Raw genomic sequence first — 25,682 nt, forward strand, 5'->3', positions numbered from 1 at the left:
TTACTCAAGAAAGCCCACCTTGAATCCCGTTTGAAGTATGGAAAAAAACACTCGGGAGATTCTGTAGCCATGCGGCAAAAAGTTTTGTGGTCTGACGAAACTAAAATGGAATTTGGCCAAAATGCAAAGCGTTATGTTTGGCCCAAAACCAACACAGCGCATCACCCAAAGAACACCATCCCTACTGTGAAGCATGGTGGTGGCAGCATCACGGGTGAATGTTTCTCATCGGCAGGGTCTGAAACCGGGATGGATGTACACCTTTCAGCATGACAACGACCCAAAGCACACAACCAAAGCTACACTGGAGTGGCTATGGAACAAAAGGGTAAATGTCCTTGAGTGGTCCAGTCAGAGCCCCAACCTAAATCCAATCAAAAGTTTGTGGCATGACTTGGATTGCTGTCCAGCAACGCTACCCATGGAACTTGACAGGGCTTGAACAGTTTTGTAAAGAAGAATGGTAAAATATTGCCTATCCCAACAGACTCACAGCTGTAATTGCTGCCAAAGGTGCTTCCACCAAGTATTAACTCAGGGGGGTGGAGACTTATCCAATTATTATCTTTCAGTTTTGTATTTTTAATATATAATTTTTTTCTCACTAAAAACTTTTTTCCCCTAAACAGTGCGAAATATAGTGTGTAGATAAGTTGAAAAAATCCTCATTTAAATGCATGAAACTCTGAGGCACTGACACAACAAAATGTAAAAAAAGTTCAAGGTGGTGTAGACTTTCTATAGGCACTGTGTGTGTGTGTGTGTGTGTATATATATAAAAGAAAAAAACTGCTCTAAATTGCTCATTAAATCACCTAAGACTATTGTTTTCCTATACCAGTATGTTATTTAGAAATACTTCAATACTTTAGACAAAGTACCATTAAATGCAATTTAAATAGCTTTGTTAAAATGTCCCTTTGTATTTAATGGTATTTGTTGATTGTGCTGCCTGCTAATAACTGATTCTAGTGCAAAGGGATTTGTGACAAAACACAAGTTTATCACACAGATCTAGACTCTAGCACCACGTAAAATATTATATTCCAACTAATCGCAGCCAGGTTTTAGAACATTAAGAAAATAACCCATTGCTTTAATAGTATTTTCCAACATTTTTCAGATGGTGGTTTCTTTGAAGAAATAAGCCAACCAATAACTGGGATTTAATCACAAAACCTGTAGGTACTTACAGATTTCAATTATACACTTATGTGCCTTAAAGCAGGATTTTACTGTAGATTATACAATCTACAGTGACTCATGTAGCCCAACGCTATTTACAGAAACCAGAAGAATCCACACTTAAAGTTCCTGTTTTATAACATCATCCCTGGAAAATGTTATATCTACTTTATAAAAAAAAAAAAAAAAAAAAAAAGTGTCAAAACACTAGAGTGATAATTGATTTGAATAATGTTTATACACCATACTGCTAATCCAGATGTTGCTGGAAGTTTGTTTTACATAAGAGACTTGCCCTTCAAGGGGCTTTTCTGGCTTCTAAATTCAGACTTTTGCACATACATTTCAGACCCTTACAAACACATGCTGAGCTAGCCATTCAGAGGCAATAAGACACTTTATTAACCTCGATTGGTGAATTCAAATAAAACACTTGAAATAGCGGCGAACTGGTGTTGTGTTTGTTGTTCTTGGCTTCTTGTAAACATCAGGAAATGGCAGGTCCCTTTTCTTGTTTTCAATCCACTCTAAGAGTCACTTCCCTAGACGTTGTTCACAGCCAGCGTAGCACTTCAGCGCACTGAAAAAGTCCTCGTATGTGATGTTTATGTGAGAAGGCAAAGAACTGTAAACAGAGAAAAAAAAAAATCCTACTTAAAATGTGCATCTTATGAATCCCTGTCCCCATCCTACCAGGTAGTACAACCTATGTGAATCAAAGATAACATAATGGGATTATGGTCAAACATGGTCATTTTTAAAAAACAAACAAACAAAGGATTGTCAAAGAAGCAAACATAATTTCAAGCATAAAAACTGTCTAATAACTGCAAGGGATAGGAGTCTTCATTAGTCCCAGAACTGCCATAAGTCTCACTATGTGCTTTACATGGACCAGGGTCTTCACATTATTCCAAACTGAGCGCAGATACATTCACTGTACTTCTTTTAACACGCCTATCCTTTGCAGCGTCACATCTCAACTGAGGTATCTTATTTGTGCAGTGTAAAACTGGAAAGGGCTGCCATCTGGTGTTTTGACAGTAACAACAAGCCTACCTACTTGGTGCCAATATGTTATTCCATTGCATTACAATTCCCTGAATTACCTTTCAAATTACTATTCAAGCTACAAAAAGTAAGTGTCTGTATAATTCACTGCATATCTATAAATATGTAAATCCCATTGCACCATATTGTACTGTAATGTATGCATGTATTCAGGGAAAGCGTGGTTGGAAATTCAGATGTTTGCCAGCAGTCTCCTGGGATACCCCTGAAAAGCAGCTAAATTGTCAACTCAGTGGTATGTAGTTCACTATGCCAACATAACATTATTCAGCAGGTTTCATTTGAGTTTCTGAAGCAAAATTAGTTAATTCTTTAGGGTGATGCAAAACCTTTGGCCACAGCTGTAAATATCAAGCAACCTAAGCTGTCCAAAATAACCGAAACACACAAGCAAAATACATTTCACAAACTAAAGACGACACTCAGATACCGAACACAGCAAAGCCTCAAGTATGTTCCAGTGTAAAAACAGGGACACTCACATAATCTCTGCTAGTCTGATGTGCCAGGGAAGGAATCCTAGTGTGCTGTCCACAGTGCCGAACTTCATCACTAAATCAGGATCAGGCATTCCTTTCGTACCTGTAAAATAAGCAATATTCTCTACAAATCAAACTTTGCAATTGTGAACACAGGTTTAATGCAATAGCTGGTCTTCTGTTGCAAATGATCAATATGATCATGATCAATGTGAACTAGAACTGCAAACTAGGGCTCATTTACTACATTTACTGTTCCAAGTGACATAACTGAGGACACAGCTGCTTGGAGTTCTGATGGTTGCTGTTTCTGCAGTCTGAAGGTCTTTTTACACGAAGCGAGGCGCCTAAAAAAGCATCAGTGTAAATAGAACATTGTAAATCTAATGGAGGCATTCACACCGGCCGCGTAGAGAAACATACTTGTAAATGTACCGCTAAACAATATATTTATTATTATTATTATTATTATTATTATTATTATTATTATTATTATTATTATTATTATTAATAACAACAACAACCACCTTTATATAGAGCGCCTTTTATGCCGCAAGGTTGAAGGCACGTCACACAGGTTAAAACAGAACAAAAAATTTACAAAGACAAATATTATCAAAACACTAACAAAAAAAAAAAAAAAAAAAAACTAAAAATGGCTAAATTACAGAAATAAGGCTTAAGCCTGGATTAAAAGTAGCCACTGTGGGCGAACCTCTGACATGATCTGGCAGAAACTGTGGAGTTCGAAAACAAAAAACAACCTCTCCCTTCTGTCTAAGCCTTACCCACGGACTGCAGAGCAGGCCACCATCAGCTGACTTCAATAAACACCAGGCTGACAGGGAGACAATAACCCCGACAAGTAATCTGGTGCCAACCCACTTAGTACCTTAAATGTAATTAATAGAATTTTTAAATTAATTCTATATTTCACAGTAAGTCAGTGCAGAGATGCCAGCACAGAAGTTACATGTGCTCTCTCTTGTGTTCTGGTGACAACCGTTGCAGCTGAATTCTGCACAAGTAAGCCCAGGAAACAGGGCATACAGTAGTCCAGTCTACATGAAATAAAGGCATGGCATACTTTCTCACCATCGGAAAATGACAAATGATCTAATTTTGACAATATTTCTTAGACGATAAAGACACTTGTAATCCTTTTAATGCGACTCAAAACTTGAAGCAGTGTAAAATATAACACCCAGATTTCTCACCACAGATTTTAAATTAGGAGTTAAGTCACCCAAGTCTATTTGTGACAGATATGATAAATACACATCAATATGGCAAATAATAATTTGTATTAATGTGTTCAAAATTAAACTGTATATATACTTTGTCCACAAGAACAAGACACTTAGATTGAGAACGGTTGTTTCTGGGTGAGCTACAGGACTGCCTAGTCTGAAGTACTTTGTTGACCAAGTATTTCGTTAAGCAATGTTTCATTTTGGAGAAAATTTGCATTTATTTTTAAAGGATTCCTTGGAGTGGGACCAGTGGAATAAATGTTAGAAAGATACACTGTGGTACCCTGCATTGTGCAGCAGGTATTAATAAATCATTATTTTATAAAGGTTGCAACCCTACTTTTTTGTTAAAATTATTTAGCAAGTGCTGTATGTTCAGTGCCTATAGAAAGTCTACACCCTCTTTAACTTTTTTCACATTTTGTTCTGTCAATGCCTCAGTGTTTCATGCATCTAAATGAGGATTACCCCCCCACACACACACACACACTTATTTACATACCATACTCTACACTGTTAAGGGGAAAAAAGTTTTTATTGAGAAAAAAATTATATATTAATAATACAAAACTGAAAGATCATAATTGGATAAGTCTCCACCCCCCTGAGTTAATACTTGGTGGAAGCACCTTTGGCAGCAATTACAGCTGTGAGTCTGTTGGGATAGGTCTCTACCAAATTTGCACACCTAGATTTAGCAATATTTGACCATTCTTCTTTACAAAACTGTTCAATCTCTGTCAAGCTCCTTGGGGAGTGTTGATGGATAGCAATCTTCCTGTAATGCCACATACTTAGGATGTTTTAGGTCTGGGCTCTGACTGGGCCACTCAAGGACATTTACCTTTTTGTTCCTCAGCCACTCCAGTGCAACTTTGGCTGTGTGCTTTGGGTCGTTGTCACGCTGAAAGGTGAATTTCCATCCCAGTTTCAGCTTTCTGGAAGAGGGCAGCAGGTTTTCCTCAAGGACTTCTCTGTATTTTGCTCTATTCATTTTCCCTTCTATCCTGACAAGTGCCCCAGACCCTGCCGATGAGAAACATTCACCCATAATGCTGCCACCACCATGCTTCACAGTAGGGATGGTGTTCTTTGGGTGATGCGCTGTGTTGGGTTTGGGCCAAACATAACGCTTTCCATTTAGGCCAAAAAGTTCCATTTTAGTTTCGTCAGACCACAAAACTTTTTACCACATGGCTACAGAATCTCCCGAGTATTTTTTTGCATACTTCAAACGGGATTTAAGGTGGGTTTTCTTGAGTAATGGCTTCCTTCTTGCCACCCTACCATACAGGGCAGATTTATGGAGTGCTTGGGATATTGTTGTCACATGAACACTTTGACCAGTCTTGGCCACAAAAGCCTGTAGCTCTCGCAAAGTTGCCATTGGCCTCTTGGTAGCCTCCCTGGTCAGTCTCCTTCTTTCTTGGTCATCCAGTTTGGAGGGACGGCCTGATCTAGGCAGGGTCTTGGTGGTGCCATACACTTTCCACTTTTTAATAATCGTCTTGACCATGCTCCAAGGGGTATTCAAGGCTTTTGATATTTTTTTATACCCATCCCCTGATCTGTGTCTTTCAGCAACTTTGTCCCGGAGTTCTTTTGAAAGCGTCTTGGTGCTCATGGTTGAGTCTGCTTTGAAATGCAGAGGGAACCTACAGGAACTGCTGAATGTATCCTGAAATCATATGAATCACTACAATTTAACACAGGTGGAGGCCACTTAAATTGGTGTGTGATTTTAAAGGCGATCGGTTACACCTGAGCTAATTTAGGATTGCTATTACAAGGGATGGGGGGGTGGGGGTGGACACTTATCCAACCAAGCTGTTTTAGTTTGTACTTTTAATTAACTTTCTACAAATTTCTAGAATATATTTTCACTTGGAAGTTGTGGGGTAGGATGGGTAGATAAATGAAAAAAAAAAAAAAAAAAAACATTTTTAATGCATTTTAATTCCAGGCTATAAGGTAACAAAAGGTGAAAATTTTGAAAGGGGGTGTAGACTTTCTATAGGCACTGTATATGAAGATCCCAACCGGGCGTTGCAGTAACATACGATCTGTGTTTGGAATTTCAACCATCTATCAGCAGCAGGTAAGAAGTGTTCAAACAATTTTTAAAAAGAACTATAAAAGACAGGTAAAGCTGTAAATGTAGGCTTACGTACGTGTGTCAAATGGGAAGGCATTTATTTAACAGTGAAGTACGGTAAAGAAAGACTTCTCACACAGTGTGCCAAGACAACAACGCTCGAAACTACAAATTAAATGTTCAGGACATACTTATAACATATTCCCTTTTTATTAAATTTTTTTTTATGCAAAAGATACAGAATTTTAGATTAATTATCATGAAATAATACTGCTGTGCTATTACATTATTTGTGCTAACAAATACAAAAATATAATTCTGTACTTTAAGGAAATGTTGTGTTCAGTGACAGGGCTTTATTGATTGATGACTTTGGGGTGAATGCAACTGGGCGGCGTCACAACACGCAGGACGCTGACGCTTGAGGCAACGAGCTTGATGTGAAAAGACCTTAAAGAGTAAGTAGCAGGTTTCAAAAACATATAGCGTTGTACAACCCCATGTTTTGCTACAACCATTTACATACGGTACCTGGAATTTTCCTTTTCATTGTTTACATCCTGAAAAGTTTTTACGCTTATACATTTTAAAGTCGCTCTCAAAGGTATTTTTCATGATAGCTGCTTAGTGCACTCGGGTTTGAGATCAGAGAAGAGACACGCCCCAGTGAAGCTGGGGCAAGGATGATGGTGTGTGTTTTTATCTTTATCTATCTCTACATCTATATCTATATATCAAATCAATCTTTATTTTACATAGCGCATTTTACATGGCCCACCATCACAAAGTGCTTTACAAGATACAGTTTAAAAAATTTAAAAAAAAGCATAATACAATAAATACAGCAAAAATAATGCATGATACATTAAATACAGCAAAAATAATGCATGATACATTAAATACAAGGCTAGGATGTAAAGAGAATCAAATTGTTGATGAGAGAAAAAAAGATGCAATGATACAACCACTAATAACACATATCAGGCTTAAATGCCTATGCTTTAAAATACAATTATCAAACCATCAGATTTATTTATGTATTAATATTGTATGAAACTAAAGATGATCCTGTATGAAGACAAATTAAAGCTACCTTATTGTATTGCATTTATTATGTGCATCCACAACTTTAAACAATCAATTATAAATCTCACGCAAAACTATAACGCCCATATACCATGTTTATTTAGTTTTTATCGAGAGAGAGAGAGAGAGAGAGACCCCCCTCTCCTCGTCCCCTGCCTGTAGGAAAACACACACACCTCTGAACCCAAGTGCACTAAGCAGCCACCTTAAAAAGTCCTTTGAAAGAGACTTTAAATTCCAAGAACATTATTTAAATAGTTGTAGCAACACATGGGGACATATAAAGCTGTAAGTTTTCAGAACCCCGCTACTTACTTTAAGAAAAGCAGCACTCATTATGACCCCAAAGCAGCAGTTTCTTCACTTTATTTTTTATTGTAATTGAGCCCAATCAACAACAGCCCTCATCTGATTGTCAGCACCTGATTTCTGCAAAGAGCTCAATCTGAACAATCATGTCATGCAGCACTAATTGTGAACTTTTCCATTTATTGTGTATAATGCTTCACATCTTTAATGTCATTGAATAAATAAATGGCACATCTCTGTGCTAGTTTTAGTCTTAATATAAATGCAGGGGTGTGCAACTCATATTTCCCCAATGCCCAGGACAACAAGATCTGTGTGAGGGACAACAAGTTTTGCAGTTGTACTTTGCCCGGAAATCGTTTTTACTCATTTTTATTATTATTATTCACGTTTTTTGTAAATTAGCAAATAAGTGATACTGCTTTCTTAATACAAGAACCTGACATTTAAACAAATGTGTACTTTTAGGGATGTTTAAAAAAAAAAAAAAAAAAAGTTTACTGTTTGAAGCATTTCAAGGCAAACTTTCCCAGGTAATTTTTTTTTTTTTCTTTTCAAATTTAGTGTTGCTAACCTAGTTTGCAATTCACCATATTTACATATTTTTTAGATTTAAATCTCTTTTTTTTTTTTTTTAGTAGATGATTTGAACAGAAGCGATATTAGTTATTTACTGGACATGCACACTCCATCAATCTGAAACTATTAAAACATGAAGATTGACAAACATGTTTATAATGATAGAAATGAAATGCTTATATATGAGATTATCTGTACAATATTTTAATATTATTTTAAAATACAATAGACTGTAAATCTCATGGGAATGTGTATGTATTAATTAATTAATGTATTTATTTTTCAGTGAGAGTACTGCAGGGAAAGAACGTTGCCCCCCCCCCCCCCCCCCCAAAAAGAACAAAGCCCTCAGGGCATGAAACCAGGATCACCCTGCTGCAGCAGAGTTCCAGGTAGCATCACGGGACAAGACGCTAGATTAGAAAAATAGCTGTAAAAGGTACAGTTTAAAAAAAAAATACAAAATTCAATAGAAATAAACAAAAGAAAAATAAATTTGGACTTTACAGAATTTGACAGAGCCTACTGTAAAGACCGCACGCATTTTGGTGGGGCTCAGCAGTTACATAACTGAAAGAACATCAAGAAAAATACAAACTATACAAAAATATTACAAACTAAAAAAACCTGTACATAAGGATTTGGATTCAGCTTATAGATAAAGAAAAAAATAGGCAGAAGCTATTTCTACATTTGAATAACTCCAAGTTATAGTTGTACTCTTAGTATGTTACTTAGATTTACAAGCAAATGCGTTCCAAACTGCACTGAAAGGAACATTTCCTTAAAATATGTTATACATCTGTGGGGAACCTTTTGTGTATCCTGAAGAATTTAGTGAACCAGTCAAGCTACAAGACTAGATCCACCCGTGTCAATCACTAATTGATTGACTGTTTCCTCTTAAATAAAAACAAAATTTATATTCTACTTCTTTGTGTGTGTGTGTTTTATGCGATGGGGAGGAGGCAAGTAGATTTTTCTACCTTTTTGTCCCTTGGACAAGAAGTTTTTTCCTTGTACTTCAGCCAAACCTAATAAATACTGTGCAATATATAACTAATTTCTGTATGAACAGGGCTTTGTGTAAAGGGCAGTTCCACCAATCACTACAGTCTTGCATAATTAAAATAGATTTTTATGAAAACTGCAAATCAAAAATAAGATGCACAGCTGAAAATAAGACCGCAGATGCACTGCAACATATCCTTCAGGTCAGTCCAGTTCATTTTTGCTGCTTCAGAAACCACCAGTTTGTTCTGGAAGTCTCCAGCAAGGTGAAAGGTGCAGCAGACTGTGTTGTTTTGTATTTACTAAAAGATGGCTGAAACAAGATCCAAGCTATCAACAGTCAGCCAAGGGATTGGTCTAACATGGTCAGACGTGGGGCTTAAATGTTATTTAGCAACTCAAGGAGTTTTAGAACACTGAAAAAAGAAGCCATCTGAAAAGGTTTATTAGACAGTAGCGATGGAAACAGCAATGCCGCCTGCGGTTTTACTAAAAACATAACAGTTCCCCTTGAAAGGGTTACATCTAGACCTAGAGAATCATAGAATAAAATGTGCCAAATGTAAAGCTTATATCTTAAAGTCTATCATACGAAAATCAAAAGGCCACATGTCCACAAAATTGCAGCAATATTTGGACAAGTCAAAAGGGACAAAATGCTAAAAACTTCGGGTGAGACATAATAATTTATATTTTTCCAATTTCTCCCCAATTTGATATGCCCAATTATTATCTGTATCCTCAGCTAACGGCTCACAACCCCCCCACCGACTCAGGGAACGGAGGCTGGAGCGTGCGTCCTCCGAAACGTGCTCCTGCCAATCCATCATTTTACACGCTGCGGATCCACAGCGAGGCCGCAAGACCTATAGTGCCGGAGGACAACACAGATCTGGAGGCTCCAGTGCAGAACCACAGGCGCCCTATCAACCACAGGGGTCGCTGATGCGCGGTGAGCCGTGGAATCCCCTGCCAACCTAAGCCCTCCCTACCCGGGCAGCGCTCGGCCAATTGTGCGCTGCCCCCTAGGAACTCCCGGTCACGGTCAGCTGCGACATAGCCTGGACTCCAACCTACGATCCCCAGGCTATAGGGCACAGATGGCTGACAGCACTAATTTCAGACGTGTGTGCTGGTCTTCATCTCTCCTGAGTTAGTTCGGGGGTTGCAGCGGTGAGCCAGGTTGAATAATAATTGGACATTTAAAAAAATTGGGAGCAAATTGGAAAAAAAGAATTAAAAACTGTTTAAAAAAAAAAAAAATGTGCTCACATTTAACTTGCATACAGGCTTTTTACTCATCCCAAGGATTTATCTTGGTGTTGAAACATTAAATAAAATTAACACATTTTGTTAAAGATATAATCCAGGTACTATGGATTCTATTCCCAGCGATGTCCTTCCCAGCGACAGCGAGTGGGAGAAGTACAGGCGTGGAAAAGTACAGAGCAGTTTAGAAGCAGTAAGGAGAAATTGCATTAATCAGAAAACAGAGGACATTGGGGAAACATAGCAGCAGCTCAAAGTCAAACAGCCGTGTGTGTTTTTCTGATAACAAACAAGCTGAAACTCGGAGCAGCTGATTCAAATTCAGCACCGTTCTGAGACACGGGCGAGGGGAGGAGCCAACAGCACAGCAAAACAACGCAGTTAAACGAGGCAGTCTTCCCAGCGACAGCGAGTGGAAGCGACAGTGAGTGGGAAAAGTACAGAGCAGTTTAGAAGCAGTTTTAAAGCAGGCTGACAGCTGCAGAAGAAACTAAACTTCAAAAAGGTCTTCAAGCCAGTAATCTGTGACACCTGCTTGATGTGGGAAATCCGAGAAAACCCAGCGGAGCTTAACCAAGTGTGCGTAAAGTGCCGCGCGATCCAGGATTTGCATAAACTAGTAAGTATGCTAGAAATGGAGCTGGAAGAAGTGAGACAGCAACAGGATCTTGAGGAACTGGCACCAAAACTGTGGTATTTTCTGGTATACTACCGGCACCTTGCAAAGGGCCATATGGACAGCTGAAATAAATTAATCAAAATGCATGGCTGAAGACGTGGTGCACACAGGAAGGCTTCACCTATCTTGATCATTGGACCACATTCTACAACGAAGACTATCCGTATAGACGGGATGGACTGCACTAAAATAACAAGGGAACCAGTCTACTTGGAGAAAAGATCCTCCAGCAGGTTCAGAAGCATTTAAACTAGAAAGGAAGGGGGGAGAAATCAACAAAAAAACAGAAGGGAGACCACATCAAAACAAGAACAACAACTCAGGTAAGACAACCATTAAATGTATTTATCTAAATGCTAGAAGTATCAGAAACAAAATTCTAGAACTTGAAGCTACTGCACTAACAGGTAACTATGATGTGATAGGTGTTACAGAAACGTGGTTGTCTGAGAGTGATGGGGACGAATATAATATTTGTGGGTATACACTGTATAGGAAAGACAGGCAGGACAGAAGAGGAGGAGGGGTAGCGCTATACATAAGAAACAGTCTTGAAGCCCAGGTGTTAAACCTGGACAAAGAAAATAAAGCCGAATCAATATGGGTCAGAATAACGGACAAAAATTTCAAAGGGCATAATAATAGGAGCATGCTATAGACCGCCAGATTCAGACAGTGAGCAAAATAATCTGTTATACAATGACATTAGAAATGCGTGTAGCAAAGGAGAAGCCATACTAATGGGGGATTTCAACTTCCCCCAAATAAAATGGGAAAACCCGGTGGGTAGCGCGAAGGATGAAATAGAAATGGTGGAAATGACAAATGACTGCTTCCTAACACAATTTGTCAAGGCACCGACTAGAGGGGAGGCATGCCTTGATTTAGTCTTTTCAAATAACAAAGACAGAATAACTAAAACAGAGGTCAGAGAACCACTGGCAAACTCAGACCACAACATGGTCTCATTTGAAGTGTTTTTTAAAACCCCAAAAGTAATGACTAAAGCTAAGGTTTACAATTTTAGAAAAGCAAACTATGAAGGTATGAAACAGAGACTAACAGAAGTAGACTGGAGTAAAATAGAGAAAACACCCACAGAAGAAGGATGGTTGTTCTTCAAAAATGTAGTACTAGAGGCACAAAACAATTACATCCCTAAAGTAGACAAATCTAAATGTAAAACTAAATTGCCAAAATGGTTTAATAGATCAATTTAAAAAAATATTCAGAAAAAAAGGCACTTTACAGAGCATTAAAAAAGGACCAAAAAGAAAGTACGCAGAAAGAGTACACAGAACTGCAAACACAAGTCAAAAAGGAAGTTAGAAAGGCCAAGAGAGAAATAGAAATGAACATTGCTAAGGGAGCTAAAACCAATTCCAAAATGTTTTTCCAATATTACAACAGCAAGAGAACATTCAAAGAGGAGGTTAAATGTTTAAGAGATACAAATGGCAAAATTGTAGATGAAGAAAAAAAATAGCAAATATATTAAATGATTACTTTTCACAAGTTTTTACAAAGGAAGATACTGACAACATGCCCCACATGTCATCCAGTTCCTATCCAGTTTTAAATAACTTTAGCATAACTAAGGCAGAAGTGTTAAAGGGACTAGGAGCTCTTAAAATAAACAAATCCCCTGGGCCGGATGAGATCCTCCCAGTAGTACTCAAAGAAATGAAAGAAGTAATTTACAAACCGCTAACCAAGATCATGCAGCAGTCTCTTGACACAGGGGTGGTACCGACAGACTGGAAAATTGCAAACGTAATACCGATCCACAAAAAGGGAAACAAAACTGAACCAGGTAACTACAGACCAGTAAGCCTGACTTCTATTATATGCAAACTTATGGAAACTATAATAAGATCCAAAATGGAAAATTACCTATATGGTAACAGGGTCCTGGGAGACAGTCAACATGGTTTTAGGAAAGGGAGATCGTGTCTAACTAACTTGCTTGATTTTTTTGAGGATGCAACATCGATAATGGATAATTGCAAAGCATATGACATGGTTTATTTAGATTTCCAGAAAGCTTTTGACAAAGTCCCGCACAAAAGATTAATTCTCAAACTGAACGCAGTTGGGATTCAAGGAAACACATGTACATGGATTAGGGAGTGGTTAACATGTAGAAAACAGAAAGTACTGATTAGAGGAAAAACCTCAGAATGGAGTGTGGTAACCAGTGGTGTACCACAGGGATCAGTATTAGGTCCTCTGCTATTCCTAATCTACATTAATGATTTAGATTCTGGTATAGTAAGCAAACTTGTTAAATTTGCAGACGACACAAAAGTAGGAGGAGTGGCAAACACTGTTGCAGCAGCAAAGGTCATTCAAAATGATCTAGACAAGATTCAGAACTGGGCAGACACATGGCAAATGACATTTAAAAGAGAAAAGTGTAAGGTACTGCACGCAGGAAATAAAAATGTACATTATAAATATCATATGGGAGATACTGAAATTGGAGAAGGAATCTATGAAAAAGACCTAGGAGTTTTTGTTGACTCAGAAATGTCTTCATCTAGACAATGTGGGGAATCTATAAAAAAGGCTAACAAGATGCTCGGATACATTGTGAAAAGTGTTGAATTTAAATCAAGGGAAGTAATGTTAAAACTGTACAATGCACTAGTAAGACCTCATCTTGAATATTGTGTGCAGTTCTGGTCACCTCGCTATAAAAAAAGATATTGCTGCTCTAGAAAGAGTGCAAAGAAGAGCGACCAGAATTATTCCGGGCTTAAAAGGCATGTCATATGCAGACAGGCTAAAATAATTGAATCTGTTCAGTCTTGAACAAAGAAGACTACGTGGCGACCTAATTCAAGCATTCAAAATTCTAAAAGGTATTGACAGTGTCGACCAAAGGGACTTTTTCAGCCTGAAAAAAGAAACAAGGACCAGGGGTCACAAATGGAGATTAGACAAAGGGGTATTCAGAACAGAAAATAGGAGGCACTTTTTTACACAGAGAATTGTGAGGGTCTGGAATTAACTCCCCAGTAATGTTGTTGAAGCTGACACCCTGGGATCCTTCAAGAAGTTGCTTGATGAGATTTTGGGATCAATAAGCTACTAACAACCAAACGAGCAAGATGGGCCGAATGGCCTCCTCTCGTTTGTAAACTTTCTTATGTTCTTATGCTCTTATATTTGATAGTCACCCACAATACTAAGTGGCAGACTCACTCACGGTCCCAGTCACTGCAGCAGCTCTAGAGGAGACCCAACCACAAGCTGTGCATGTTAAAATACAGCTGTGTGTCCATGCTATTCTAATGAGAATGTCTACTGCATAGACCAAACAGATCGCTAATATATATATTCTCAGCTGGGAAAGCAAGAGTGGCTGTGAAATCTATTACAGATAGTCATTTATTATAGCCGCTGTTCAGTGCTGTCCGCCTAAGATAATATAGGTGATTTGTTGATATAAACTACTACAAACGATTATATCCATCACACCAGTTACAGCAATCTTGTATAACAGCCAATTAGTGTCCCTTAGAAGAAATGAATGAAATCTCATAAACAAGCATCCAATTCACACTTTCAACTCCATTTGATTTTAATTAAGGGTGCAATTAATGACTGTTTTTACAAATAAGATATGACAGGGTGTAACAGGGCGAGGAGCCCTGTATTGTTTATTAATTTTTAGAACAGGGTTCCCCCCTCTACCCCTGTGTCTCAATTTGTATTGTTTATTTGTGATTTTATATATATATATATATATATATATATATATATATATATATATATATATATATATATATATATATATATATATATATATATAAACACACACACATACATGACAAGTTACGTTTTGTTTTGATATTGTTTTGTTTCTGTCTGGCAGAGGAGAGATTAGGCAGCTCGTCCTCTGCCAGTGTACAATTAAAAGAAAACCTTGTGGTTGTTGGCTAATCCATTCTTAAACTAGTCGGCAGTCACACGTAATTAATAAACTCGTGCAGATTGTGGCCAAGGGGTAAAAGAATAATTACTATCTAGTTAAACTCTTCAGCCACAGTATATAAACCTGCAGCTCTCTGCACTCAGGGTGGGTGTTTGGAGAAGTGAACGAGAGCATAATGGAGACCATAAAATACAAAACACGGCTCACTCCAGAGCAATCAGGTATAGAGCAGTGGCACTTACCTCTAAGCAAACTGTCCAGCATATTTACATCCAAGTCTGTGGACCTTTGTTGTTGCTGTTCCACTAACTGGCAGAACTTCTGAGCAGCTGTCACTATGCCTGGTTTCCCATCGTCCGGAGACAACACTTTAACTGTGGCTTGACACGACAAAACTACGAAACAGAAAAAATACAAGTTAATTCTTCACAGTTTACTCCTCTCATTGGGTTTCTATGGGCTAGCAATGCAGGTGGCATCCATCTTCTCTGTATAGGAAGCTATGTACTGTAACTTGCTTATTGGCAAATTTTGATCCTCTATTGGAATCCACCTCTAGATTATATGAGCAATAAAACTCCTTAAATCAATCATGTGGTTGATAAATGCTTTATGTCGGGTTTCTACAGCAATCGCCATTAATAGGTGTATTTATAAACCTGTTTTGTTCTGCACCATTCCAATTGTGCCCAGGACTAATAGTATTCATTTTCACTTCCAAGGCAGTACATACCCATGCCCAGGGAGGGACAAATATGTTGGGTGCATTATTCTCCTCAGACTCATTTTTTATTTTTTTATTTTCACAGTTCCAGTGAGACCAGTTGTGGCTGAAGGAAGTATATGAAGGTGTGCTCATCCACTTAGGAGTCTGGTTTAACCACACTTTGTATGGGGATGCTATAAGCATTCTGCTTCCCCAACCTGGAGGGAACCCCAGTGTCAGTAGGCACAGAGACCTCAAAAGTGACCCTTGGTACTATTGCTAATACAAAAACACAGACACACAAGTCTACTCAACTCATGTCTATTCTGTTGAAAGTAAGCCCACAAGTAGGCAAGAATGTAAAAAAGGGAAAACTAGGATGACAGTTTTGTGTGATGCCTAAACTTTGACAATTAGGGGCTTAGCAATGTATAGTAGTATGACAATCACAAAAAAATAAATAGAAAATGGCAGTTAAAAGTACTAAAGATAAGAAGAGCGCTGAAAATGTGAGCATTTATTATGTTGCCACAATTATACTTGTCACACTTTGATCTTTGGATTCCAGCACTGCACCAGACTTACCATACGAGGCAGGAATACAGTGCATTCCGGTTATAAAAATCACATCTGCCCCGGGTGTTTTGATTCTTATAAGTGGATGATTCTTAAAAGAGGACCGATATGATTACAGTGGTGCAGAATCAAACTTAGTATGAGAATAAGAGCTGGTTCTCTGGCTGCAGTGTAATGGGTTGATCACTAGATGTCATGAGTTCCTGCACGTATGCACGCACTTGAAAAATCCACAGCTGCTTTTCCTTAACGAATTAAGGATGACAGTCAATTGGTTGACTGCTTGTTAAAGTTAATGACACCTCAACAGAAATGGTTTTGCCAATAGCTTTGTGATGGGGGGGGGGTATACAGGTGTAAGGAAGCAGAAGTAACAAAGAAAACAAAACTCGAGTAAGAGATCTTTTGTTCCACACAATGACGTTACAGTAATGAATTTTACTGTCAGGACTATCACTGCATTCAAGCATCTATGGCTTAGTTATTTTCAGTTTCGATGCAAATCTCATTTTTTCATTAAGCAGAGATGTTAAGCTCTGCAATACCCCCCCCCCCCCCCCCCCAACACAAAAAATCATGACAATGTGCACTTGCAAATGGTAATGCTTTTAGATCGAATAAGAGTCAGTGGGTCGGTTTTTGCGTTTTGGTACAAACTCTTTCTGAAAACAATCTCAAGTTGTGAGTGTTCTGTCTAATAAATAAGCGGGCCTACATGGAAACAAGAGGTTAGGAAATAAATAGGCATAGTATTGTAAGTGAAAGGCATGCATTACTACAGATACCCACCTTGCTGTTCTGGTTTGTCGTTACTGTTATTTAAAAACTCAACTGAGTACTTCAAGGAGTCAAGGCCTAGGAGCTCCTGCTGCTGTTTCAGGATTTCATCCATGAGTCTGGAGTTGTTTCTCCTGAAGATACCTACAAACAACAAAGAAAAGACTCATTTGCAAGGTGTTTCCCATTCTGTGTGTTTAGATAGTCAACAAAGCAGAGCTTAGATCAACAGCAATGGATTACACCAGACAGGACCAGTCTGAGGCCACATTTACTAGCAAATCAGTCCAGATTTCAGAACATGCTGGAAAATGAAAATCTGCAACAACAACAGCACTAGGATAAGTGATTTGTCCTTGCTAGCTAGAGCTAGACTCCAAAACAGGTAGCCTAATCAGTAATGTGTGAAAGTGATGGATGACACCAGAATGAAAATGTACAGGTGCATACTGAATGGAATAAAGACTGTAAAACACAATTGCCAGATTAACTGTTTCTTGGTGATACAAAAATTACACAGTCTACTCAAGTGATTTTGATGTATTAATTTATTTTTCATATTTTTACAGGCTGAAATAAACTTGAGACTGATCTGATGTTTGATTTTGTAACCTTATGCCCTGTATTTTTTAAAACAGTGATGGACCATTTAGATTAGTTTGGATCAATATTCAGTTTACATCTAAAAATAACTAGAAATTTGGACAAAAACAAATCATTCACTGGCAATAGTGGGCTGGTTTATAAGTAAGAAAAATAAATACATTAGGGGAAAATGAACATGCAGACAGTGTGCTACTTTCAGTGCATTAGTGAAACCAGAACCAGACCACACACTAGGAAATTAAGCAGAGATAGACTTAGAACAGAAGGAAGGAGGTACCTTCACACAGAGGGTGTTGAGGGTATGGAATGGGTTACCTACAGCAGTCATGTGGTGAAGGCAAAATTAGTTGAATCCTTTAAGACCCAACTTGACTACGTTTTGAGATCAATCAGCTACTAGGAAACACACAATCATGCACATGGCAATAAAACTGTAAAGGCAAAATAACTGTAAAAACAAGTATCAGGCAATGGGATCTGAAAGTATCAGGCTCAGCACATGCTGTAATGCTAGTACTTGCAGACCAAACAGCTGGTGTGTGAGATGTTATGGGGAAACTGTTTTGTATCTATTATAGTATCATCCAAAAGATTCTTATATAGTAAGTTTGGCAGATTGAATTGACTGTAATCACAGGCTACTCTGCAATATAAAAACTGACCACTCTGGGTTAGCATTTTCTGAAAGGAATAAAGGTTTCTTGCTAAAGTAGCTTTACACTGTTTCATCCCTTTCAGAAAAATGTTTTTGTCTTTGCATGATTTGCTGTAATTTTTTTATCCTGTCTGTATCAATTTGCCAACAGCGCCTTCCTTTAAACACTGTGAATCAGTTTACAGCTGAAGAAGTTTTGTTCACATCACAAGAGTGTAGCCTTGCTCCTTGTGCTTTATCAAGACATTAAAAAAAAAAAAAGTATGTGTTAATGAAATTGGAAAAATGTAATGTAAAGTATTTTTTTAATATTCTGTCATTCGTTTTGATGGGCATATCTTAAATGTCTTCTAAAAGAAACTTCAGTATTAATCATGATGGCTATGTCTTGAACAGGAATGGCAAAAATCACTACGCTAATCCAGATACTTTACTGGATTGCATGTTAATTTAAATATGACCTTGGGGCAGAAGGAAAGAAATAGCTCTACACATATAACTTAGTGCCTATAGTTAGTGGAAAATGTGGGGTGTTTATTGTAATGACTGACTTTCATACAAATTAATTTAGTAAATTATCATCCTTCTCTGCAGTTGTCCAGACTCATCTAATCACTGCAATTGTAGTGTTCAGTGTTAGCTTTATGTTAGCTTCATAATTAAAATGACTACATTCAACTGAGTTTCAAGTCCAAGCAGATGTGCCTGAATCTGTTCCAGTCACTTTGGTTAAACTGTCAGCCATCAACTGTCCCAGAGGCAGGTGTCTAATCTCAGTGGACATATTCTTGAATAAACTAATTAAAAAAAAAAAGTAATATAGTAATACATAATGAGTAGATGACAGCTTTCTAAAATACAAGGTACAGGAAATCTGCAAACTGAACAGGAAGTCCTAGATGAGAGTATCCTAGGTGTCAGGAGTAAAATGCTTGATGAGCCAAGGAAAGGGCATTGGACACCTTTGCGTACAGATCAATGTATTGATCATTGGTGTACGACAGGCATAAAGAGTTGCAGGCAATCTACTGTGGGAGTCCTTCGTTTGTGTCTTAATGAGCCACAAGGATGAATCTGTGTAGAAGAGCATGTGCCACTCTTGACTTGTATGAAAATTTGAATGCACAGAGGAAGTCAGAATGTAAATCGTAACTCAAATAAAGCAGAAGTGAAATACTGTGCAACCCCTGACCATCGTACATCTTATTCATCGTATTGCGAGAACCATGTACTTTACCAAAAAAAACAACAAAAAAAAAAAAGGGTCATCGTCATTTAAACTGTAATCTTTCATAAATACATGCAGACTAAGGGGTAGATGTACTAAGATGGGCCAGTCACAGCGCAAACATACATATATTTACAGTTCTCAATGTATTTTAAATATAAATCATTGTACTGAAATAACTCTAATGTGTTTTGGGTATGCTACAAATTACATTATGTAAAAACATAAATCTGCACAGTGGGCCTATACAGTACACAGTACAGTAGTAAAATCAAGTGACTATCTAAAGCACTTTTTTTGTACTTTAACCTACTGGTAAAACAAAATAAATCATGCTGCTGCACTGTACACATTGGTGTATAATAATTAGTAGCATGGTCCTATACAGATGCTCAGAATGAGCTGGAGAGGTTAGTGGCACATGTGTGCAGTCTATTGCTCCCAACACGCTGGGAAAACCAGAAATGTCATAGAATGTCCTGGTGTTTTCTAGGCTTGTAAGTACACCCTGACGTCAGTGAAAATTAGGTACTTGGGTGTTCATCTCAAAAATACATCGAGCACCACTGGCAACACATGAGAAAAAGCAGACTGGGAAACACCAGCAACATATGTTTAAAACATGCTTTCAAAAGTTCTTAACAAATTAATTCAATTGTTAGTGTTACAATTTCCCGCAGCTTTAATACATCTCATTACAATATTGTTGATCCCTCATTTGCAGAGTCTCCACCCTGTTTTCACGAATTTCTGCAGGAACGCCCAGAATTACATATTAATTTAAGGCTAAAGTGCAAAGAAGAACTGCAGCTGCAAAGCATTAGTTAAAATAATGCTAACAGCACTGCGTTTGTTTAATGTACTTCACGCTACTGGTGGCCTTCTGGTTTGCATGCGGTTTGCAATGATTGCAACAGACGCAATACTTTAGTACATCTACCCCTTAGTGATTTGAATCAAAACACCAGCGCTTGAAAAGTTTCAATATTGCTGAAAGTACCCTGACTAGGGGTCACGGTTAGAAGTTTGTTTTAAAAGAACCAATGGTCCAGGACCTAAATGTGAGTGTCACAAAGACAGCCGGAGTGGGTGGAGTCAGACCAGAGCCAGGAAATAAGCAACAGAGAGGTGTGGTTTGGTGGAGCTGAGCGAATGTTTTCGCTCAGCATTTAATAAACAGAACAGAAAATAAAAAGGTTGTACAAACAAAGACAAACACAGGACACGGCACACGTCGCCAAAACAAAAAGACAAACAAATTGGACTAGACAGACAAACACGGTGAGCTTCTATTTAACAATGACTTTTGTTATTATTTCTACCTCCGTCTCCTATCCCGTTCTCCACTCACCGAACACCCAACCGCAAGTGGGTGAAAACATGCTGTTTTTATGCAGCTGTACCAAGACTCGATTGCTAGTCAATCATTCAGTTGGAGTCTCGGTACAACTGCACGTGAAATAATAAAGTGCAATTCCTCGTGCTCACATATTATTACATTTTACTTGCACGTGAAGTGCTGTGCAATCCTCGTGCCTAAATACAAATATACATTTTAAACACTTGTGTTACACAGACCCGTTTATATCCCGTGTACCAATGACTATACACCAACATTTAACAAACCACACGCAACATATAATAAAAAATACACACAGGGGCAGGCACTTCGTCACAGTGAGTTATGTAGGTTATGGATCAGAGAATAAGGGATTAAACCTGGAAGCAACTAATATGGATGCATAGCAATAATTATACCCTGTATGTACAGTGGCTTGCGAAAGTATTGACCCCCCTTGGCATTTTTCCTGTTTTGTTGCCTTACAACCTGGAATTAAAATGGATTTTTATTTGGATTTCATGTAATGGACATACACAAAATAGTCCAAATTGGTGACGTGAAATGAAACAAATAACTCGTTTAAAAAAATTCTAAAAAATAAATAACGGAAAAGTGGTGCATGCACAGGTATTCACCCCCTTTGCTATTAAGCCTCTAAATAAGATCTGGTGCAACCAATTACCTTCAGAAGTCACATAATTAGTTAAATAAAGTCCACCTGTGTGCAATCTAAGTGTCACATGGCCTGTCACATGATCGCAGTATATATACACCTGTTCTGAAAGGCCCCAGAGTCTGCAACACCACTAAGCAAGCGGCACCATGAAGACCAAGGAGCTCTCCAAACAGGTCAGGGACAAAGTTGTAGAGAAGTACAGATCAGGGTTGGGTTATAAAAAAATATCCGAAACTTTGAACATCCCACGGAGCACCATTAAAGCCATTATTAAAAAATTGAAAGAATATGGCACCACAACAAACCTGGCAAGAGAGGGCCGCCCACCAAAACTCACGGACCAGGCAAGGAGGGCATTAATCAGAGACGCAACAAAGAGACCAAAGATAACCCTGAAGGAGCTGCAAAGCTCCACAGAGGAGATTGGAGTATCTGTCCATAGGACCACTTTAAGCCGTACACTCCACAGAGCTGGGCTTTACGGAAGAGTGGCCAGAAAAAAGCCATTGCTTAAAGAAAAAAATAAGCAAACACGTTTGGTGTTCGCCAAAAGGCATGTGGGAGACTCCCCAAACATATAGAAGAAGGTACCCTGGTCAGATGAGACTAAAATTGAGCTTTTTGGCCATCAAGGAAAACGCTATGTCTGGCGCAAACCCAACACCTCTCATCACCCTGAGAAACCCATCCCCACAGTGCATGGTGGTGGCAGCATCATGCTGTGGGGATGTTTTTCATCGGCAGGGACTGGGAAACTGATCAGAATTGAAGGAATGATGGATGGCGCTAAATACAGGGAAATTCTTGAGGGAAACCTGTTTCAGTCTTCCAGAGATTTGAGACTGGGACGGAGGTTCACCTTCCAGCAGGACAATGACCCTAAGCATACTGCTAAAGCAACACTTGAGTGGTTTAAGGGGAAACATTTAAATGTCTTGGAATGGCCTAGCCAAAGACCAGACCTCAATCCAATTGAGAATCTGTGGTATGACTTAAAGATTGCTGTACACCAGCGGAACCCATCCAACTTGAAGGCGCTGGAGAATGGGCAAAAATCCCAGTGGCTAGATGTGCCAAGCTTATAGATACATACCCCAAGAGACTTGCAGCTGTAATTGCTGCAAAAGGTGGCTCTGCAAAGTATTGACTTTTTGCATCTTCAAAGTGGTAGGCATGTTGTGTAAATCAAATGATACAAACCCCCAAAAAATCCATTTTAATTCCATTCTACCTGGAAGGGACACACGGTCTTAAAATGTCTTAATGAAATGCATCAACAGTCCTAATTGAGGCACAGCATTCTCAGGAAAATAAGAAATAACATGTATCATGACAAGGTACTCAGACTAAGCTGTAATAAAATCTTAAAATGAAGAAAACCTCACACTGATGTGATGCATCAGTTTTCAAAATATAGGCATCAAGTGGCATGCAGTTGGATAGTGTAAATGTCTAGCAACATCTCTACAAAATACTAGGATTCTAAACTAAACTGTCCAAAAATATTAGATTACTGTACATGTATGGTTGTAAATCTTCGTTGAACAGATGAAATGTTTAAACTTTGTGTAAGTGGTTGTTTACTAATAAACTCTTCCACATCTTCAATACAAAAGTAAACTTACTAAGTTACAATAGTCATCTTTGTTTAACTTTTATATAAATTGCACATTGCTTTCTGCATATAGTATTCAGTTCCAGTGGTTTACAATTCATCAAGATATTATACTGATCAAAGTAATTGTAGCAAACAAAATAATTCCATGAAGTTCAAGGCAGTCTAAAAGCATGGCTTATTTAGTGTAGTAGTACTGTACCCGATATCGAGTTTTGAAATTAAAATGCATGTTTGCTATATAATAAATGTCAGAGACATTTCATGGAACATTGTGCGCATCCTCCTATCTCACAACCCTGAAGCCAGAATCACTTTTATGCCAAGCAATCCAGAGTAGAGGAATAAACACCGCTCTCAATAATGACACGTACATTTTTTCCCTACCTCAGCTGAATTAAATACAGCACTTAAAGAAACAAATACAAAACATTACAAAAAGAAACAAAATGAACTGAATAAACAAATAAAATGTATTTTAAAAAAAATACAATTACACACTGGGGAATACCGATATTTTACTGTGAAGTTTAGAATCCAAACAAAAAAAATAAATACAGTAGATACACAAAATAGATAGGCAAAATTGTATTTGCAGCCATCTTGAAGAGACAGGCTGTTATGGCAATACCGAAAGGTCATTCTAGAACAGTTTGAGTCACACATTTTATTTATTTATCTTACTATGACAAAATAATCATGTGCCAGCAAATGAAATCACAACAGAGTTCTGATAAATGTAGATCACTCAAGGAACAACTAGCCTTCCCCTGTCAATGAATTTGACATGGTCAATCTGCACCTGCAGAGTCCCAAACTTCCTGAACGCTATCCTCTGGTTTTTGCAAATGTAAACTCAGAACATGCACTAGTTGGTCAAGTTTGTAAACAAGTCATTTTCACATTTTAATGCCCAACATTCTACACTGTGTTCAGCACTGAGTATACAAAGTCTGGTCACAACAGTAGAGCTAGCTCTATCCTGCTAGTACGGGGCTTAAGAAAATCTGTTCACTTTTTGATCGACACTACACTTAAAAACGTCGTCACACCATAGGTATTCTGGACTGACAGCAGTAATACGTTCTAGCGTCTGTGCACGTTAAGTCTTACTGTACCTTGATTATCGTAGACACTAACATAGGAGATGCCCACTGCCATGCACCAGACCACTAGGTTGGCTATGTCTGTGTACCGGGGCTCCTCTTCAGCTATCAGCAAGCCTACGTGAAGTGGCAGCTTTTCAAGGGACTTGCCGTCTGATTTCCACCGGACCCTGCCGCAGCTCTTCTTGTTATTGTACGTGTGGTTCTGAAATCCAAACACAGCCGGCACTTGGACCGCCGCTACTGCCCGTCTCCAAAGACGCCAGTTCCAGTTCCAAATGCTGATTCGGAACCAGGAGAGAATCGTTCGCTGGAGGTGTAGCAGGGCATGCAGCATCCGCCACACGAACTCGTACACAACTGCCATCATATACAGTCTGAGAAATATTTTCTGTCTAATCTTCAACCATTCATATAGCGCCGCATTCCAGTTCTTAAAGGCACCGCCGCTGAGAAATATACTCTGTGAATGCCATTTCATCTACTGCCAACACCTCAGCTCGCCGGCTGCCATCTTTCAAAACATCTTACCTCTCAACTTTCACCTCTAAGATTACATGGACCGCTGCGATAGGACCGCGATTCTGATGACGTAATGGTACGCGGTCGGAAAGGAAAGAAAACTACAAAAGAAGCGTGGAGAATTGTGGCTTTGCGATGCACTGCCCTCTACAGAAAGGGATGGTACACTAAAATATAATCACTGCGGTACGAGCATGAGTGAAAGTCATTAGTGCCAGTCACGCAATTATTATTATTATTTTTTAAGTTCTAGTAATATAATTACAATGTCTAGTTTGTTTTGCTAAAACTGTTAATGTGTTCTGTAATTTGTACTATTTCTTGATACTGACTTCTGTTTTAACCGACCTATAAAGCGCTTTGAGATACTGTGGTTTGAAAGGCACTATATAAATAAATACAAATGAAAAACAAAAATGAATTTAAGTTTTACAATGTACATAAAAACAAGGGTGCTGAGCCAATAGGGCATTGGGGCCATTTCAAACAATATTGAGATAAGTGGGGAGAATAAAAGACTCACTTCTGTCAGACAACATTTAAACCGCATTGAAAACAAAGCTGAAATCATCTGGATATAAACACTGGCCGGTATTTGAACTCCAGAAAGATGTAAAAGCCCCATGGCAAACGTAATATACTGTATGCTATGAGGTATTTCAGCAATATGGAAATCAGTAAAATCTATTCTTAAAAATCCGAATATATATCCGAATATAATATTAATATATATCAGCATGTGTCATAAAGACTGGTTCTGTGCAAATGTGAAAAAGTTAGAAGGCAAAGAATACAGCTTGATTTCCCACACGCTTAATATAACAAGCTCAGTTAACTTAAGGCGTCCTGAAAACTGTTCTGTTTGATTGCCACCCAGCTCCGGTTCGGCCAGGGTAATAGATGTGCATGCTCATATG

At 38.4% G+C, this 25,682-nt stretch overlaps 1 protein-coding gene across 1 annotated transcript; it reads right to left on the reverse strand.

Annotated features, from left to right (window-relative positions):
• Positions 1 to 722: 722 nt before the first annotated feature.
• On the reverse strand, positions 723 to 24,786 carry LOC121316175 (dehydrodolichyl diphosphate synthase complex subunit nus1-like). The gene is made up of 5 exons (XM_041251040.1): positions 24,256 to 24,786; positions 17,028 to 17,159; positions 15,199 to 15,351; positions 2,739 to 2,838; positions 723 to 1,810 (listed from the first exon to the last, which is right to left on the reverse strand). Exons 1-5 carry the CDS (start codon positions 24,722 to 24,724, stop codon positions 1,720 to 1,722), a joined length of 945 nt encoding a protein of 314 aa, XP_041106974.1. The 5' UTR covers positions 24,725 to 24,786; the 3' UTR covers positions 723 to 1,719.
• Between the last annotated feature and the right edge of the window lie 896 nt (positions 24,787 to 25,682).

This window comes from Polyodon spathula, chromosome 5, assembly GCF_017654505.1.
Source record: "Polyodon spathula isolate WHYD16114869_AA chromosome 5, ASM1765450v1, whole genome shotgun sequence".
Taxonomy (NCBI): Eukaryota; Metazoa; Chordata; class Actinopteri; order Acipenseriformes; family Polyodontidae; genus Polyodon; species Polyodon spathula.

Coding starts and splice junctions, on each gene's coding strand:
- LOC121316175 (XM_041251040.1), bottom strand. CDS start 24,724: ATGAAATGGCATTCACAGAGTATATTTCTCAGCGGCGGTGCCTTTAAG. Junction 17,160..24,255: donor TAGTGTCTACGATAATCAAG/GTACAGTAAGAC, acceptor TGTTGTTTGTAG/GTATCTTCAGGAGAAACAAC. Junction 15,352..17,027: donor CGACAAACCAGAACAGCAAG/GTGGGTATCTGT, acceptor TCTGTTTCGTAG/TTTTGTCGTGTCAAGCCACA.